The sequence below is a fragment of the Zootoca vivipara genome, chromosome 2, assembly GCF_963506605.1.
Source record: "Zootoca vivipara chromosome 2, rZooViv1.1, whole genome shotgun sequence".
NCBI lineage: Eukaryota > Metazoa > Chordata > Lepidosauria > Squamata > Lacertidae > Zootoca > Zootoca vivipara.
Genome location: NC_083277.1, coordinates 10,200,581 through 10,217,604, shown reverse-complemented (window position 1 = coordinate 10,217,604; position 17,024 = coordinate 10,200,581). Strand labels below are relative to the sequence as shown.

At 46.6% G+C, this 17,024-nt stretch overlaps 2 protein-coding genes and 3 non-coding genes across 5 annotated transcripts in view; 3 read left to right on the top strand and 2 right to left on the bottom strand.

The window, feature by feature from the left end:
- Positions 1-511: 511 nt before the first annotated feature.
- Positions 512-584, bottom strand: TRNAV-CAC (transfer RNA valine (anticodon CAC)). Its single transcript has one exon. It is a non-coding gene; the product is annotated as a tRNA-Val (tRNA).
- Positions 585-4,438: 3,854 nt separating this feature from the next.
- On the top strand, positions 4,439-4,511 carry TRNAM-CAU (transfer RNA methionine (anticodon CAU)). Its single transcript has one exon. It is a non-coding gene; the product is annotated as a tRNA-Met (tRNA).
- A 213-nt stretch (positions 4,512-4,724) lies between these two features.
- On the bottom strand, positions 4,725-13,514 carry LOC118081217 (zinc finger and SCAN domain-containing protein 30). Its single transcript, XM_035107554.2, has 4 exons — positions 13,388-13,514; positions 10,158-10,897; positions 9,585-9,711; positions 4,725-8,279 (listed from the first exon to the last, which is right to left on the bottom strand). Exons 1-4 carry the CDS (start codon positions 13,452-13,454, stop codon positions 7,351-7,353), a joined length of 1,863 nt encoding a protein of 620 aa, XP_034963445.1. The 5' UTR covers positions 13,455-13,514; the 3' UTR covers positions 4,725-7,350.
- Positions 4,772-4,843, top strand: TRNAE-UUC (transfer RNA glutamic acid (anticodon UUC)). The gene has a single exon. It is a non-coding gene; the product is annotated as a tRNA-Glu (tRNA).
- Positions 13,515-14,920: 1,406 nt separating the features above from the next.
- Positions 14,921-17,024, top strand: part of LOC118080248 (uncharacterized) — a 48,740-nt gene continuing 46,636 nt past the window's right edge. The window contains exon 1 of the mRNA XM_060270938.1: positions 14,921-15,129. Coding sequence (XP_060126921.1) covers positions 14,965-15,129 — 165 coding nt within the window. The 5' untranslated portion in view covers positions 14,921-14,964. The remainder of the gene's footprint in view (positions 15,130-17,024) is intronic.

The following is a 17,024-nucleotide window of genomic DNA, read 5'->3' as shown; positions in this document are numbered from 1 at the left end:
TGTAACATGTTTCAAAATGCAATGAGTTGTATTGAATGAAACACCGTTGCCATTCTGCTGCCGCAGCAGGACTTCCCCCAATCTGTTCCGGAAGGGCCCACCCTCAGGTAGGACAAGGTCTTAGGGCAGCCCTGGTCCCAACATCATGAGACACCCTTGCCATGCGCCCTCCGTCAGTGGCAGCAGGGGCACTCACAAGTGTTCCAATGGGGTGCAAAGTTAAAAGTTTGAAAGGAAGGAGCAAGCGAGTTTCTCTTACACCAAAATTGAGAAAAATGGAGCCCATTGCTTTGACTTCATGCCTCAGCTTGTACAAATGCAACTGAGTTTTTTTTAAAATGAAAGTGAGAATCTGGTGGTTATAGTTCCAGGGGAGCAACGGTTCTCCTCCCCACTTCAGCGATCTTTTATTGCTGTTTTGCAGTGTTTCTTAAAATTTTTCTTGCATTAATGCTATTTGCTGCCATGAGCACGATTCTGGGGGGAAATATTCTACAAAAAATAACAGGTATGTTTCTGCCCGGTTTCGAACCGGGGACCTTTCGCGTGTGAGGCGAACGTGATAACCACTACACTACAGAAACTGTGCCCTGCTCTGGGTCTTTGCTTCCTCCCCCAGCTGAAAAAAACGCCTTTATTGTGCAATTTCCCCCAAGCTTGAGGGGAAGATCCCACTTCAGTAAGACCCTCACCTCCCTGGAGATGGATAGGGAGCAAATGCCTTTTCCGTTTGTCTGGCAAACGGATTCCCTTACAGAAAATTGATTTAAGGGACTAAGGAAAAACTTGGCTGTTTAAAAAGCCGTTTGGCTAAATATATTTCCTAGTCTGAGGGCTCGTCCACACTTCGCTTGTGCTGTGTCTAGAAAGCTCAGGTCTAAGTAGTTTTCCCTTTGCCCCACTCCGTTCCAAGGGCAATACTTTGGAACAAATGTCAATCTGAGGAAAACCGGAATAGCCGTTCCCTCCGACTGAGTGCTAAAGAGCGGGCTTGGGGGGGGGGGGCTGAGGCACAAGAGGAAGTGTGGATAATCCCTAAAATGAAAATGTTGAGGTTCTTGACCGAAGCCCTTATTTTTTTTATTTTTATTGTATTGCTGTGGTAATATGGTGGAAATACGGTCATAGGAAGAAAGGGACATATTCCTCCTAGTTTCTGAACTGCGGACCTTGCACATGTGAGGCGAATGTCTCTTTTGGGAAGAAATACGGATAAAACACTTAAATAAAAAGCAGGGGAAGGATTGCACCAGCCGGGACTCGAACCCAGGTCACAAGGTTGGGGACCTTGTATGATGCGTCTACACCACTGATGCAGCTACCCAAAGAAGGAAGCCTGCAGGAAAGTGCTGGGCAGCTCCCTGTATCATCTCACATGCAATATAAACGTGTGAATTTTGTCCTCAGATTCTTGCTGCGCATCCCCCTTCTTGCCTGCTTGCATTTCTTTTGCCAAAGTTTGTTTCTCTTTTTGTTCCATTTTCTGTAAGAAGCCTCCTTGACCCTAATAGCTTCTTTGACTCTGCTCATCAACCACACTGGCATCCTCTAGGACTTCACTAAATCAACTAACTCCTGTGTTGCGAACTCCAGACTAAAGACAACAGCGGCAACACGTGGACCGATGAAAAATGAGGGCATAAATGTATAACTTTATGTATATCTTTATAAGTTGCAGTGAAGCAATATTCAAGAGTACAGTCCATATACAGTAGTATCAAAATAAAATTCATCCAGTGATATATTTTGAATGCTTAGCGATATCTGTCGATGCAAATAATAGCAAATAATAGACAGTGATCCGGATAATGACACTGTTTCGACATGGTCTTCCTCAGTGTTATATATATATATTGTTCTTGATATATATATATATATATATATATCAAGAACAATAACCAATAAGGTAAATAACACAAAAGTAAACAAAATAATAGCATACCTCAGAAATGTATACAGTCAACTTCTAAGGAGCAGTGGTCATAAAACTATGTAACCACTGCTACCCAAACCAAGGTGTTAAAAGTCTAATATAATATACTAATATACACCAAACCGAACACAGGTGACTTTAGTGCTTTAGTACTTGCCAAACCAAGGTGGTGTATTTGATTCGATGCCCGTGCAATTTATTTTATATAGGTTCAACCACATGTGCGGTGGGCACACAGATAGGTGAACACCTGTCCCGCATTAGAAATGCGGTTCTGGAGGCACCTCTTGTCAAACATTTTTTATCCAAAAATCATTCAGATTCTTCACAGTTCTGTGGATCAATAGGAGAGTTGCAAACACCAGATGTGACTATGTAAAATGGTTAAGACAAAAGGAATCCCAGTTTATTTTTATGTTCAAGACACTCCATCCAGAAGGGCTGAATTCTGAGTTGGACCTGAATTGTTTTATTTAGCTGTATGGTTATGCATATTTATTTCTGTATCTTAAATCAGAGTTGGTCTGTAGCTTTACATGTTCTGTGTCTTCATGATTAGCAGGAGAGTCACCTGTGGTCGGTTTGGTGTATATTAGACTTTTAACACCTTGGTTTGGGTAGCAGTGGTTACATACCGTGTTTCCCCCTTTTTAAGACACCGTCTTATAACTTTTTTTACTCAAAAAAACAGACGGTGTCTTATTTTCAGGGGATGCCTTGTACCTTAAGGCCTCCTCGGAAGGGCCAGGCCACTGGCTCGGGGTGCTGCTGGGCGCTCTGCGCGGCACCGAGGTGGCAGGCTGCTGGCTCGGCGCTCTGCCCAGCGCTGCTGGGCGCTCCAGGCGCTCGGCGCTGCAGACTGGCGGTTCCGGCGGCGGGGGGCAGGCCTCGGGCAGCTCTCCCCCCAAAAGAAGAGGCCAGGCGCTGCAAGGCGCTCCGAGCGCTTGGCGCTTCGGAGCGCTCCGCTATGCAGCCGCCGCTTCCGACGGCGGGGGGCAGGCCTCGGGCAGCTCTCCCCCCCAAAGAAGAGGCCAGGCGCTGCAGGGCGCTCCGAGCGCTCGGCGCTTCGGAGCGCTCCGCTCTGCAGCCGCCGGCCTCGGGCAGCCAAACAAAAAGAGAAGAGGCCAGGCGCTGCAGGGCGCTCCGAGCGCTCGGCGCTTCGGAGTGCTCCGCTCTGCAGCCGCCGGTTCCGGCGGCGGGGCGGCAGGCCTCGGGCAGCTCCTCCCCCCAAAAAAAGAAGAGGCCAGGCGCTGCAGGGCGCTCCGAGCACTCGGCGCTTCGGAGCGCTCTGCTCTGCAGCCGCTGGTTCCGGCGGCGGGGCGGCAGGCCTCGGGCAGCTCCTCCCCCCCCCCCAAAAGAAGAGGCCAGGCGCTGCAGGGCGCTCCGAGCGCTCGGCGCTTCGGAGCGCTCCGCTCTGCAGCCGCCGGTTACAGCGGCGGGGCGGCAGGCCTCATGCAGCTCCCCCCCCCCCCGCAAAAGAAGAAGCCAGGTGCTGCAGGGCGCTCCGAGCGCTCGCTGCTTCGGAGCGCTCCGCTCTGCAGCCGCCGGTTCCGGTGGCGGGGCGGCAGGCCTCGGGCAGCCCAAAAAAAAGAAAAGAAGAGGCCAGGTGCTGCAGGGCGCTCCATGCGTTCACTGCAGCAACAGCAGCCGGTTCCAGGCCCCTTTGGCTGGCTGGGGCGCTCGGCGGTCTCGCATGGAGGTATGTCTTATTTTCGGGGGGTGTCTTAGATTTCACTAATGCTAAAAAATGCTGCCATGGCTTACTTTCTGACTACGTCTTAAAAAAGGGGAAACACGGTAGTTTTGTATTGGATGAAAACCAGTGTTTTTGGTTATTAAGAACCTTGTTCATGCTGGTTATTGTTCTTGTTATAATTTTATATATATATATATATATTTGTAGTTGAACACTGAGGAAGACCACGTCGAAACAGTGTCATTATCCGGAACACTATTATTTGCTATTATTTGCATCGACAGATATCGCTAAGCATTCAAATTATATCACTGGATGAATTTTATTTTGATACTATATGGACTGTACTCTTGAATTTCGCTTCGCTGCAACTTATAAAGATATACATAAAGATATACATTTATGCCCTCATTTTTAATCGGTTCACATGTTGCCGCTGTTGTCTTTATCCTCTAGGACTTGGCAGTACTTTTCCTGTCTGTGGTGCACATTCCAGCCGAGTTTTTTTATTTTTATTATTGCCATTTTGAATAGCCCCCAAGGATTTTGGAGCAATGTGTCCCTCTCGACCTTCATACTTTCATTTCTGAGAAGCTGAAACGGAGTAATGGAATTTGGAATCTCACATGATGGCATGAAGAAGACCCTGGTGGTCTAGTGTTCAGGACTTTGTGCTCTAACAGAGTTGATTCCTGGCCAAGGAAAGGGCTTGCTCTCTCCTGGAAGTGAAGCTCTTGCAGCAGCACTGCCTTGTAGCCTCGCTTGGACTGGCTTTCTACAGAAAATGTGCTCAGACATTTTTCTATGTAGCCTTCTTAGCGCAGTAGGCAGCGCGTCAGTCTCATAATCTGAAGGTCCTGAGTTCGAGCCTCAGAGAAGGCAGCTTGCAATTCTCTTTGTTTGTTTGTTTTTGCAAAGGGTGTGCACTCCTCTGCTCTCTAAGCAAGAGGCTCAGCGGGAGGCTCTGGGTGTCAGTCTTGTGAATGTACCGGTAGGGACAGGATTGTTGCTTCAGGTGTGAGAGGGTGTGAGTGAAGGCCTAGGTAAGCCCTTGTGCTTGAACAGAGCAAATTACACTTTGAAAAAAGAATAAGGCTTATCAGGTGAAGGAAGGGAGGGATGGGAAACACTGTCATCATCTGTCCCTGATGGTCTAGTGGTCAGGATTTGGCGCTTTCACCGCCACGGCCCGGGTTCGATTCCCGGTCAGGGAATCTTTTTGCCAGGGAGAAGGAGCAATGGCTTTGCTGTGGTTCGTGTTCCATAGGTCACACTGAGGGATTCAGAAATAAATTTGGTTAAAGGAGGCATCTATCTTGCTATTCTTCCTGGTGGTCTAGTGGTTAGGATTTGGTGCCCTCACTGCCAAGGCCAGGGCTGGATTCTCAATCAGAGGATCCTTTATTTTCCTCTATTTTGAGGCATTTTTTATTAGTTGCTTTACACAGAGAAATAATGCCAATCAACATCCACCCCTCCATTACCTCCCTCACATACCTTCCACAATCAATTATCGGTTGCAAATGGATCCCTATTCCATCATAATAATTAATACAACCATCGCAGCAATTCTCACCAATCTTCTACTGTAAAAGGTTAAAGGTGTGCCTATTTAGTATATATTGAGGCTCTAATTATCACTGACTGCAACATTTCTCTGATGAAAATAGGGGCATCCTAAGGAAATCCCTGGAAAAGACCCTGATGTTGGGAAAGATGGAGGGCACAAGGAGAAGGGGACGACAGAGGATGAGATGGTTGGACAGTGTTCTCGAAGCTACGAACATGAGTTTGACCAAACTGCGGGAGGCAGTGGAAGACAGGAGTGCCTGGCGTGCTATGGTCCATGGGGTCTCGAAGAGTCGGACACGACTAAACGACTAAACAACAACAACAAAGGAAATGCGGGACATTCCGGGATAAAAGAGATAGATCTTTTCCCCAAAAAAAAGTGGTGGGGTTTTTTTGTTGTTGTTTAAAAAAATTGTTTTTATTTTTATTGAAACTTCTTACAATGGTCTCTGTTGTGTTTCAACAAAATACACAGGAACAATAATAAAAGAGAGCAGGAGGTTAAAAAATAAATGAGAATGAATAGATGTCCATGATCAGCCTCGGACAGCATGGCCAATGAGTCAGGAACAATGGTAGTTTCAGCCCAAAAACATCTGGAGGGCCACAGGCCTCCTTCCCCTGGTATAGAAGCTAAAGAAAAAGTAAATTAGGGGCACAGAGTAAATATTGTCCTTTACCTTTCTGACTCATCTCAAAAACTTAAAACCAGTAAGCGCTGGGTTCCATCTTGGGTTAATGCCATTAGTGGAACACTGATTAAAACAGGCATCCCCAAACTGCGGCCCTCCAGATGTTTTGTCCTACAACTCCCATGATCCCTAGCTAACAGGACCAGTGGTCAGGGATGATGGGAATTGTAGTCCAAAACATCTGGAGGGCCGAAGTTTGGGGATGCCTGGATTAAAATCTCCACTACATCCTTAGGATGTGACCTCAGATAGTAATGCAGATTTTAATGCTATAGACTATTTTTTTTGTTTTGGGTGGGTACTTTTGCATAATTCCAGGAGTGAAGGAACTTGTGGTCCAGTGTTGTTTGAGTCCAACTCCCATCAACCAGAGCCAGTATGACCAATGGTCAGGGATGATCGGACTATGAGTAAAATCCCAGGTATCTGAGGAATTTTGGCTCAATTGTTAAACCACTCTGCGTAGCTCTCAGCAAACAAACTACAGGTCCCAGAATTCTTTGAGGGAAGAGATTATTGTTTCAAGTAGTATCATAGTACTTTGACTGTATGGTATGTTTGTAACCTCTAACTGTGTGACAAGGATGGGGAGCCTGTAGCTCTCCAGGTGTTGCTGGACTACAACACACATCATCATTGGCCAATGGCCATACTGGCTGAGCCAAATGAGATTTGGGAGGGTCCCAACAGCATATGTGGGTCTCAGGAGCACAGTTATGTCATTCCTTGACTGCAGAGCTGACAGGCTCTCACCCTTTTTTGAACACCCACCCTTGTGGAGTGTTCCCTCAGCCTCCTCTCCTCTCCTTGGGAGTCCTCTAGGAAGCTGCTGCTGTTGTCCCTGGTCGCTGAACTTCCCCCCTGCCCCAAAGAGAGGTGCCTCTCAGAAGGCACCATTCCCTTGTGGAACCTATAGCCAGGCTGTTGCAATAAACAGCTGTGCAAGCCTTTGGGAAGCAGAGACAAGAGAGGGCATCAGAGGAGGGACGGAAAGAAGAGAGGGACAGAGGCCAGTGTTGCCTGTGGCATCCCTGACCATCTTTCAAAGCACCCCAGGTGCCAAAGCACCCTGGTTGAAAACCACTGGCCTACAGCACAAAGGTAAGAATTACATCCATTGCTTCTGACCCTGCTCACCATGGGCATGCGGCCCTTGGAAGGTTGTGGTCAATGGAATGCGGCCCTTAGGATGAGGAAGCTTCCCCGCCTTTGCAAGGAACCTTTTATAATGTGAAGTTTCAGGTTTCGTACATCAACCAACCATTTCCAATATCCCGTTATAAAGATGACCACACCTTTGTGGCTAATTTTTAAGTTACAGTTCTACAATTTTCTTTATTTTTACGGGAAACATTCTTTTAGAAAATTAAATTCTGCATTTGTACTTTGAGGGAATCACATTGCCTTTCGGCAGCTGAAGTGTGGCCAGCGCCAATGCCTCATCCTCTCTGACAACTCTAACATCCATTGGGATTGGCTCCCACGTGGATTTTCTCATGTCTACGCAGATCACTTCGATTAAGAAACCTCTGCTCGCATGACGAACATTTATAGGGTCTCTCTCCTGTGTGGATTCTCCTGTGTATCAGAAGGTATCCTTTCTGAATGAAGCTTTTCCCGCAATCCGTGCACGTGTTTGGTTTCTCTCCCGTGTGGATCCTCTCGTGTGTCAGGAGGGATGAGCGCCGAGTGAAGCACTTCCCACACTGGGCGCACCTATAGGGGGTCTCGCCTGTGTGGGTCCTCCGGTGGATGACGAGCTGCAGTCTCCGGCTGAAGCTCTGCTCGCAGTCGGAGCAGCTGTACGGCTTTTCGCCTGTGTGGATTCTCTCGTGATTGATGAGGTTGCACCGGATGCTGAAGCGCCTCCCGCATGCTGCACACTCGTAAGGCTTCTCGCCCGTGTGCATTCTCTTGTGCCTCACCAGCGTGGACTTCCGGTTGAAGCTCTTGCCGCAGTCCAGGCACGTGTACGGCTTTTCTCCCGTGTGGGTCCTCTCGTGCACGACCAGGTTGGCCTTGCAGTTAGAAGTTTTCCCGCAATACAAGCATTTGTATGGCTTCTCGGCCATTTGCACGGCCTGGCTGAAGCTTGTGTCCTCGGACTGCTCTTTCTTTATCTTCAACTTGACGATCTCCTCCTGGAAGGGACTTTCGTCTAACCCGGCACCCACTTCATCGTAATGATAAGCCTGTTTGGCCGCCTTCCCAGGATGGTTTTCCCAAGGGCCTCCTGGTGCCGGGGGACTTCCTGGCATCAGCCCCATGTCAAGCCCCTGGAAGAAATCCCCTTTGACTCTTTCCAGGGATATTCCACAGAGGTCTGTCTGCTCAGGTCTTTCCAGCTGGAATGTCTCCTCTTCATTTTCCTGTTCTTGCCCATCACCTTCAAAGGGGGAGGGGGGAAGAGAAAGGAAAATCATGGCACAATAAGTAGAGGCTTGTAGAAATTCCCCATCCCTGTTCCATTACTTTCTGTCCCTTAGTTTTTAGAGGCACCCCCCCCCCCAAGAACCCTGGAGGCCATAGTTTGTTAAGGGTGCTCAGAACTGTAGTCTCTTTTGTGCAGAGGAGGGCAACCAAGATGATCAAGAGTCTGGAAACAAACATTAAACGGAACAGTTAAGGGAGCTGGGTATTTTTAGACTGGAGAAGAGGAGGCTGAGAGGAGATAAGATAGCCATCTTCAGATATCTCAAGGGCTGTCATATGGAAGAGGGAGGAGGCTTGCTTCCTTCTGCTCTGGAGGGAAGGACCAGAACCAATGGCTTCAAATCACAGGAAAGGAGATTCTGACTAAACATCGGGAAGAACTTTCTGAGAGTAAGAGCTGTTCAACAGTGGAAGAGGGTGGACTCACCTTTGTTTGAGGTTTTTAAACAGAGGTTTAAAATGATTCCTGCATTGCAGGGGGTTCAACCAGATTTATTTATTCAGTTCATATTTATTTCATAAAATTTATACACCGCTTTGACTTGTGGTTGAACTGTTTAATTATTATTTGCTGAAGTTTAATGTTACTGTTTACTACAGTGGTACCTCCAGTTATGAACTTAATCCGTTCCGGAGGTCCGTTCGTAACCTGAAGCAGTTCTTAACCTGAGGTGCGCTTTCGCTAATGGTGCCTCCTCCTGCACGTGCATGCCTCTGGCGCGCAATTTCTGCTCACATCCCGGGGCAAAGGTCGCAACCAGGAGCAACTACTTCCGGGTTAGCAGAGCTCGTAACCCAATGCGTGCTTAACCAGAAGCATTAATAACCAGAGGTACCACTGTATTAGATTCTGATGGATTGTTGAATGTTGCTTTGTTTGATATAAGTTGTTTATTTTAACGTTATTGTGACTTTTATATTGAATCAGATTTTTACTATTAATGTTTGATGTTTTATTTTGTTTTTATGTCTTGGAAGCTGCCCAGAGTGGCTTGGGCAACCCAGCCAGATGGGTGGGGTATAAATGTATTATTATTATTACTGTATTATTATTATTATTATTATTATTATTATTATTATTATTATTTATTACTATTATTGACTGTAAAGAAAGCACACCTCATTGATGACCCTTTGAGCCCCTTCCAACCCTATAATTTTATGATTCTGTGATGGTTTTGTTCTAACCCCATTGTCGGACACAGCATTTTTATTTGTGTTTTAACAACTAGCAATTAAAAGTCTTGTGAATTCTTACCGCAGAAATGGGATTCTCCGTCACTCTCCTGCTTGGCTTCCATGGAAAGCTGCATCTTCCCGGGGGCCCAGGAGTCTTGTTCTGAATTAGGGCTGCTGACAAATGAGCTTATTGACAACCCTGATTCCTGGGGGGGGGGGGGAAGTGGACGATAATAAATGATAATAAGGAGGTTAACAGTATTGCTGCAGATGTCTTAATGACAAGGAAGTTGATAGGACATTGTGGTGCAGAAAAGTAAAACCCCAAGTATGAGAATTTACAGGGACAGATTTGGAATTTATTTTGCAATGTTATTAAGGTTGTTTCTACGTATATTCTCTTTCACATGTGCAGGGACAATGGCAGCTGTAGTTCACCCACATCTGGAGGGCCAAAGGTTCCGCACACTAGGCGTAAGCAAACACATGTGGCCACCCCATCTATCTTGGGGCCAAACTAGATTATTTTATTTAAAAAAAACAGAGCTTGAGGAATTGCCGCATCCATTTCTCTGCCCCTCACGCCAATAGACGGCATCCCTGCCATTTTTTCCGGGTTCTCTCTGGGTTTCCCGCAGGCTAAGACACTCACCTTTCCTTCCCACCCTTCCGACTCTTGCAGCTTCAGGAGGAAATCTTCTGCCAGGACGACTGCCTCGCTGCAGGTCTCCGGTCCCTGTTCGCCGACCCAGCTCTGCATTTCCGGAGGCAAGATGCTCAGGAACTGCTCCAGAATCAGCACTTCCAGGATCTGGTCCTTGGAGTGTTTCTCTGGCTTCAGCCATTGGTGGCAAAGCTTCCACAGCTGCTTGCAAACGTACCGGGGCCCCTCAGCTTCCTCATAGCAGAAGCGCCGGAAGCATTGGCGTTGTGTCTCTGAGTCGGCGGCATCTTCACTTGCTATCTGGTCCTTCCCTTTCCCTGAAGAATCCAGCCCTCTGCTGGGTTTCTGAGCTCCCCGGAGGCCTAGCACAGCCGCAGTTGCCCAGTCTGCTTTCGGCCACTGGCTGGCCCCAGCTATTTCCTTGAAGGAGGCCTGGAACTCCTTCGTGTCCGCCTCAGAGATGGGCTCAGGTAGCCTGAGGTGCCTCCATCCTGAGCAAGGGGACTCCATCGTCTTCAGGAACTCCTGCCCCTGGTTTTCCCAACGCTCCTGCAAAGCTTCCTCTGGCTCCAGCTTCACTTGTGCTGGGCCTTCGCCGGTCAGGAACTCCTTGACGGTCCCGACTTGGACAACCTGAGGCTCCCTTTCGCCTGCCTCCAGCTTCTCTTGGGATCCCGGTTCTGTTGGGTCCTGCTCCTCCATTTTTATTTCTGGCTGGAGTTCCTGGGCTGAAAAGGAAAGTCAGTTCTTGATCAAGGGCAAAGCATTAAGAACATAAGAAGAGGCGTCTGGATCCGGCCAGTGGTCCATCTAGTCCAGCACCCTGTTCCCACACTGCCTATGGGAAACCTGCAAGCAGGATTCGAGCCCAATAGCCTTCTGCCCTCCTGCGATTTCCAGTAACTGGGATTCAGTAGCCATCAAGAGCCCTCTTCTCTGGGAATTTGCCTAATCCTCTTTTTTATGCTTTTTATTGAGTTTCCCACATGGCAAAAATTATACATTCCAAATAAAACACAAAAGAAACAACAAATTTACAAATAAACCAATATACACAAATCCTTAAATTCCTCAAAGAGACTTACATTGTTTAAGTTTTTTTCTTAATTCACAAATTCTTGATTTCTCCATATGACTTCCAACCTCCTCATTGAGGATCCATCCTTATTTTCTTATTATTATTATCACTGCTTCAGTATTTCTTATCTCAATTTCTTCCTTTTATTTTGTCTCATGTATTCTTAATCTAACTTGCAGATTGCAGAGTTTAGTCAAAACATATCCAGGTTTTCACTTGTGGACAATGTTTAATTAAAGATTCTTTATAAATGCCCCATTAATTTTTATACCTTTGGGTTGGCTCTCTCCTAATTATCTCACTAAATTTTGATAATTCAAGATATTCAAGATTATTTTCTAATCCTCTTTTAAGGCCATCTAGGTGGGTGCCTATCACTGCCTCCTGTGGGAGCAAGTTCCATAGTTTAATTAAGCACTGCAAGATAAAGTGCTTTCCTCCATCCTGAATCTTCCAGGGAGGAAGGTTGCAACCACCGCAACACAATCCTTCACATCTCCCTACGATCTGCAGGGGAGACCTTGGTGGAGGTGCCCCCACTGGTGACTGCCTGGTTGGCGGTGACTCAGGTGACAGGGCCTCCTTGGTGGTGGCTCCCTGTTTGTAGAATGTCCTCCCTAGTGAGGTGCACCATTCTCCTTCATTATTAACTTTTAGGTGAGAAGTTCCTTTTTACCCAGTCATTTGATGGCTGAAAATATTAGTTTTGAGAGTTGGCGATTGCTTTTAGTTCTTAACTTTTTTTAAAGGCTGCTTTTAATTGTTTCTAGAAGTTTTGATTGTACTGTTTTGGGAGACGTGTTTTCCACCCTGGGCACTTTAGGAGGAAGCTGTATATAACTAATAAATAGAGAAATTGAAGTTCTATTCAGAAGTAAGCCTCATTTAGGCTCCTGATATCTGCAATGCTGTCTCTCTCGTAAACATGCACTTTTTTACTCTGACAGTCTAGTGCAGTGGTGTCCAAACTTTTTTCCAAGAGGGCCAGATTTGATGAAGTGAAGGGCCATGAGGGCCAACCAAAGGGCCAACCAAAGTTGTTGACTTTTTTAAGGATTGAGCTTTTTTAGGATTGAAATTGTTGAGGTTTTTTTTTTTTTTAGGATTTTACCCCAGGAAATAAACTGCCACAGGGGCCAGATTAAACCGACCGGCAGGCTGGATTAGGCCCCTGAAACGGACTTTGGACATGCCTGGTCTAGTGGAAAGGGTCATGGAATCACAAAAAGAGTTGGAAGGGACCACAAGGGTCAAGAATCCAGCCTTCTGCTGGGTTTCTGAGCTCCCCAGAGGCCTAGCACGGTTGCAGTTGCCCAGTCTGCAGGCGTTTGGACTAGAAGATGATCCTCAAGGTCCTTTCTAACATTATGATTCTATGGTTCTTTTTAATACCGTGCAAAACCACAGCAGAGTTGCCAACACAAGACAGTCAGCAACCCCCAGAACTGACGCTGGTGTTTCATTACAATCCTGTCCCAGTCATGTGTGAAGTGGGAATGCAGTGGAGAACCTTATTTTAACACCCAAAATGGGTGTGTGTGAAACAGCTATCTTCCAAGCTGCGAGGATCGTTGAGGCAACGTGTGCGTGAAGCACTTTGTGCACTCAATACATGATATTATAATGTGCAGTTACTGCTACGCTTAAGGTTGACAACTTTCCAGGCACCTCCGCTCCTGTGCTTTTAAATGGCAGGCAATGACGCCCACCTGCATGACGCTCGCCTGCGCCTCCATGCCACAAAATGCTTCACTCTTTTGATTTCTGCCACATTACGTTGCTGTCAAAGGCAGAGGAGCAGGCTTGACTTGGTTCCCCTCTGGATAAGTTGGCAACCCTGGCTGCCAACTGACCTGTGGGAAACCAGCTGGGCCTGCTCCTGTGCCTTTAACAGCAGCCTGCCATTCAAGAATCAGCTTTCCATGGCAAGGGAGATACCGTAAATGCAGTTGCAAGCTGACTGCTGCACATCGAGCCCCTAGCAGAAGGGAGAAGGCATGCTGGCAACGGTAAAAGGGAAATCTGGGAACATCGCCCTCTGCAGCTTTCCCCCACGGCTCTTAATTTCTCTTCCATCTCCCTCTTAATTGTTTTTTCTCCTTCTTCCTGTCCAGCGCCTGGTGGGGGGGTGTTAACTCACCTGCTCCTTGTGCCTTTGGCATTGTTGCAACTTCTGGGAAGAGATCTGCAGCCCCCAATGGCTCCATCCAAGAAGCAAAAACCCCTGGAGGGAAGAAGGAAGGTGGTGGATCAGGAAGGTGCCTCAGCTTAGGTCACAAGTTTGCATGCCCCTCTAGCCGTCGCAGCTCTCTGTGTTTAACTCCTTCAGGACTATGGCACATACACAGTCAGGCATCCTAAAACATGAATGGAAACAGAAGTTGCAATTGAGTCCCTGTGTGACCTCTCCCGGCTCTGGCAATTTGATGCCTGGCGTTTTGTCCTGTTGCAGGCTGCCTACTTAAAATGTCAACGTGGATTGCTTAGAATTGTGAGGTTTAGCCCTTTCTCTGGGACTTTAATAGTTAAATCTCAGGGAGAAGGGGAATGCTTCATTCTTGTCTCTCTAACAGCGCATTCATGCTCATGCATGTGCATGCACAATAAGGCCCAGGCTGCTTTTCCACGGGCTGCAGCTGCTGAGACAAATTTGGAATTATTGACCTCACAGTGGCATGGAAATGGACATTTCCTAGCAGTTCTGTAACCTAAAAGTGGGGGGAAACAAAAAAACCGCTGGACTTTTAAATCTGTGAAGGTGGCCTGATTCACATGTAATGCAAAACCATGGTTTGCAAGACATTCTTTATAATTTGCTTAATGTGATCATTTGGACCTGGCACAACAGCTTAACGTTGTTTTTATTAACATGACTGGGATAGCTCAGTTGGTAGAGCATGAGAGCATCTCAGGGTTGTGTGTTCGAGTCCCACATTGGGCAAAAGGATTCCTGCGTTGCAGGGGGTTGGACTAGATGACCCTTTGGTGTACCTTCCAACTCTACAATTCTATTATTTGCAGGTGCAAACAGTATTGAAGGCAGGATGGTGCATACCCACTCTGATACCACCATGAGCCCAAGGCTTCGTATATGCCGTTTATTTATTTTTTGTCGTTTTATTTCTGATAAAATTTATTTATCACTTCATTGAAAAGCAAACCTGAAAGTAGCATAGTAAGGCGCACACGCACACCCGGCATTGAGAATCCGTACATTTAAAGCACCTCCCCCCAAAGAATCCCGAGGAATGCAGTTCGAACCTCACAGAACTACAACTCCCAGCATCCTTAACAAACTACAGCTCCCAGGATTCCGGTGGCGGGGGAGGGGACGTGGAACGTGCTTGAAATGTTTGGTGTGCTCACAGCGTAAAAATGAACGCACAATAAAAAGGACACCCGGAAGCCCTGCCGGTTACTTTCCCTACATCAGGCTTAATGGGTTAAAAGCTCCGAGCTCTCCTGCCTAGAGAAGGCGCAGCCAAAGCGGAGACATTATTAATATTATTGTTGTTGTTATTGTTTTTTAAAAAGTTCCATAGAATTCCTCTTCCTGTCCCGCCCCCTTGGCTGAGTATCCTTTTGGGTCGTTCCGAAGTTTGGAATTATTATTATTTTGCAATTTTGCAGCGGCTGCAAAGGACTCAGCGCCTTTTGGGAGCGGTAAGTTAAGTCGGGGGTTTGGGAGAAGGGGGCGATTCGGAGGCGAAGCGGCGGATGGATGGTTTGGAAGGGGAATCCGAAGCAAGGAGTAAACAAGATACACACCTCTCTCCCCGCCTTCCTTTCCCACGCCTGCCAGATCAAAGGGAGAGCTTGTTAGCTGATCTTCGCTGGGGCCACACCGCGTGCTCTTGTGGAAAACAGAACCTCCACCTACAGGTGCAGTGTACCCCTGTAGGCCAGATGCTGTGGGGAGCGGGGAGGAAAAAAGCAACAACAACCCCCCAAAAATCAGGGTAGGGTTGTTGCTTTGATCTTTCGCTTGCAAGCTTCAGAACATAAGTAGAGATGAGCTGGAAAACCGCTGGGAAGTTTTAAGCTGTTTTTTTGGGGGTGTGTTTTGTGTTTTCCTTTTCCTTTTTTAAAAAATCTTTATTGAAATTTCAAAAAGTACATAATTTTATGTGCACTAAACATGGTGAGATGTAAATAAAGAAGAGAAAAGGAGAAAGAGAAACAACCCATGTAGAAGGGAAAATAAAGGGGGGGAACCCAAAACTATATATTTTTGCAAGGTTGTTATTGTTCTTCACCAGAGCTTAACCTGCTACAGTATTTGTAAGAACGGATTCCAAACATCATTGAATTTGTCCATGGCAAGTCTGCGTTTATATGCAAGTTGTTCATATGTTGTGAGTTTGTGCATAAGTCTTCAATCCAATTGTAGAAGGGAGCTACATTTTTATTTTTCCAATTCATCAGTACAGTTATACCTCGTGTTGTGTCCGCTTCATGTTGCGTCACGTCCTGTGGTAATCCAGAAGTACTGGAATGGGTTACTTCTGGGTTTCGCCGCTCGCGCATGCACAGAAGCGCAAAATTACGCTGTGCGCCTGCACAGACGCAGCACTTCAAGTTGCGGGCATTTTATGTTACGGTCAGGCCTCCAGAAGGGATCCCACCCATAACATGAGGTACCACTGTATCAGTATTTTTGCTGTGGTAAGGGCACGGAGAGTCCACTCCTATTGTCCTTTTGTAAGGTTCCATGTACTGGATCCCTAATTCAAGAGCATATTTTGCTCTGTAAATGTAAGGCTGTTCCGTACAGTTCTGTTGATGGTTTCCGTTACCTTCTGCCAAAATTATTTCAATATAGGACAATGAAAAAACATAACGTTTTAAAGAAGCATTATCCCTATTGCATCTCCAGCAGAATGTACTGTAAGCAGAGACGAGCTGGAACACCACTGGGAAGTTTTTAGTTTAGAGAAAGAGGAAAGGGAGGTGCAGGATGGAGGTGTATAAAGTTATACAGAGGGAATATTTTCTCTCTCTCAGTCCTAGAACTCCAGCACATCCAACGAAGCTGAATGCTGGAAGGTTCAGGGCAGACGGAAGTACTTTTTCTCCCAGCTCAGAGTTTAACTATAGAATTCGCACCCCTGAGCTGTTGTGGATGATCACCCACCTGTACTGGTGTAAAAGAATAGATAAATTCATGGGGGAGAAGGCTTTCAGTAGCCACTGGCCTGCCACAGCATGGGCCTAGCGGGGAGGGGGTCAGCTGCTCCTCATCAAGTAAATAAATAAAAATACTTATACAGATAGCTTTGTTCTGCCTCCCCTAACAAAAGTCCTGTCCCCCTGGTTGGCAACTGTGAGAACAGGATACTGGCCTAGATGGGCCATGAGTCTCCTCCAGCGATGCTCTTTTTATGTTCCTGGACCGAGACTCCGTCCCAAAACTGAATCTGAAAGAATTGGGTGTTGCTGTTCTTTTGCAAGGGGGGAGCGATAAATTTTATTCTTTCAACTTTACGAAATATGACATTTAGAGCACTGCAAACACTATTTGAATATTCATATATGATTGGCCATTCACGAAATGCTACTCATTTAAGATATCCACCTCCTGGCTTAATAGGACAGTTAAAGCATTATAAAACCCACTTCCAATGCTTTCTCCTTCAAACTTCTCAGCCAAATATCTGTCTCCCAGAACCTATGGCTTTGCTGCTGCTTTCTGTTGTTGTGGGTTTCTCGTTAAAGCCAGCAGGTTTGGCTGGCACCAGCTGTTCCCAGATCTGCTTTAAGAATTCATACTTGCTTGT

Excerpts from the sequence above, each read along its gene's own strand:
- LOC118081217 (XM_035107554.2), bottom strand. The coding sequence starts at position 13,454 with ATGGAGCCATTGGGGGCTGCAGATCTCTTCCCAGAAGTTGCAACAATG. Across the intron at positions 10,898-13,387 it reads GCCAAAGGCACAAGGAGCAG|CCCAGGAACTCCAGCCAGAA; the intron begins GTGAGTTAACAC and ends TTTCCTTTTCAG. Across the intron at positions 8,280-9,584 it reads CGGAGAATCCCATTTCTGCG|GTGATGGGCAAGAACAGGAA; the intron begins GTAAGAATTCAC and ends CCCCCTTTGAAG.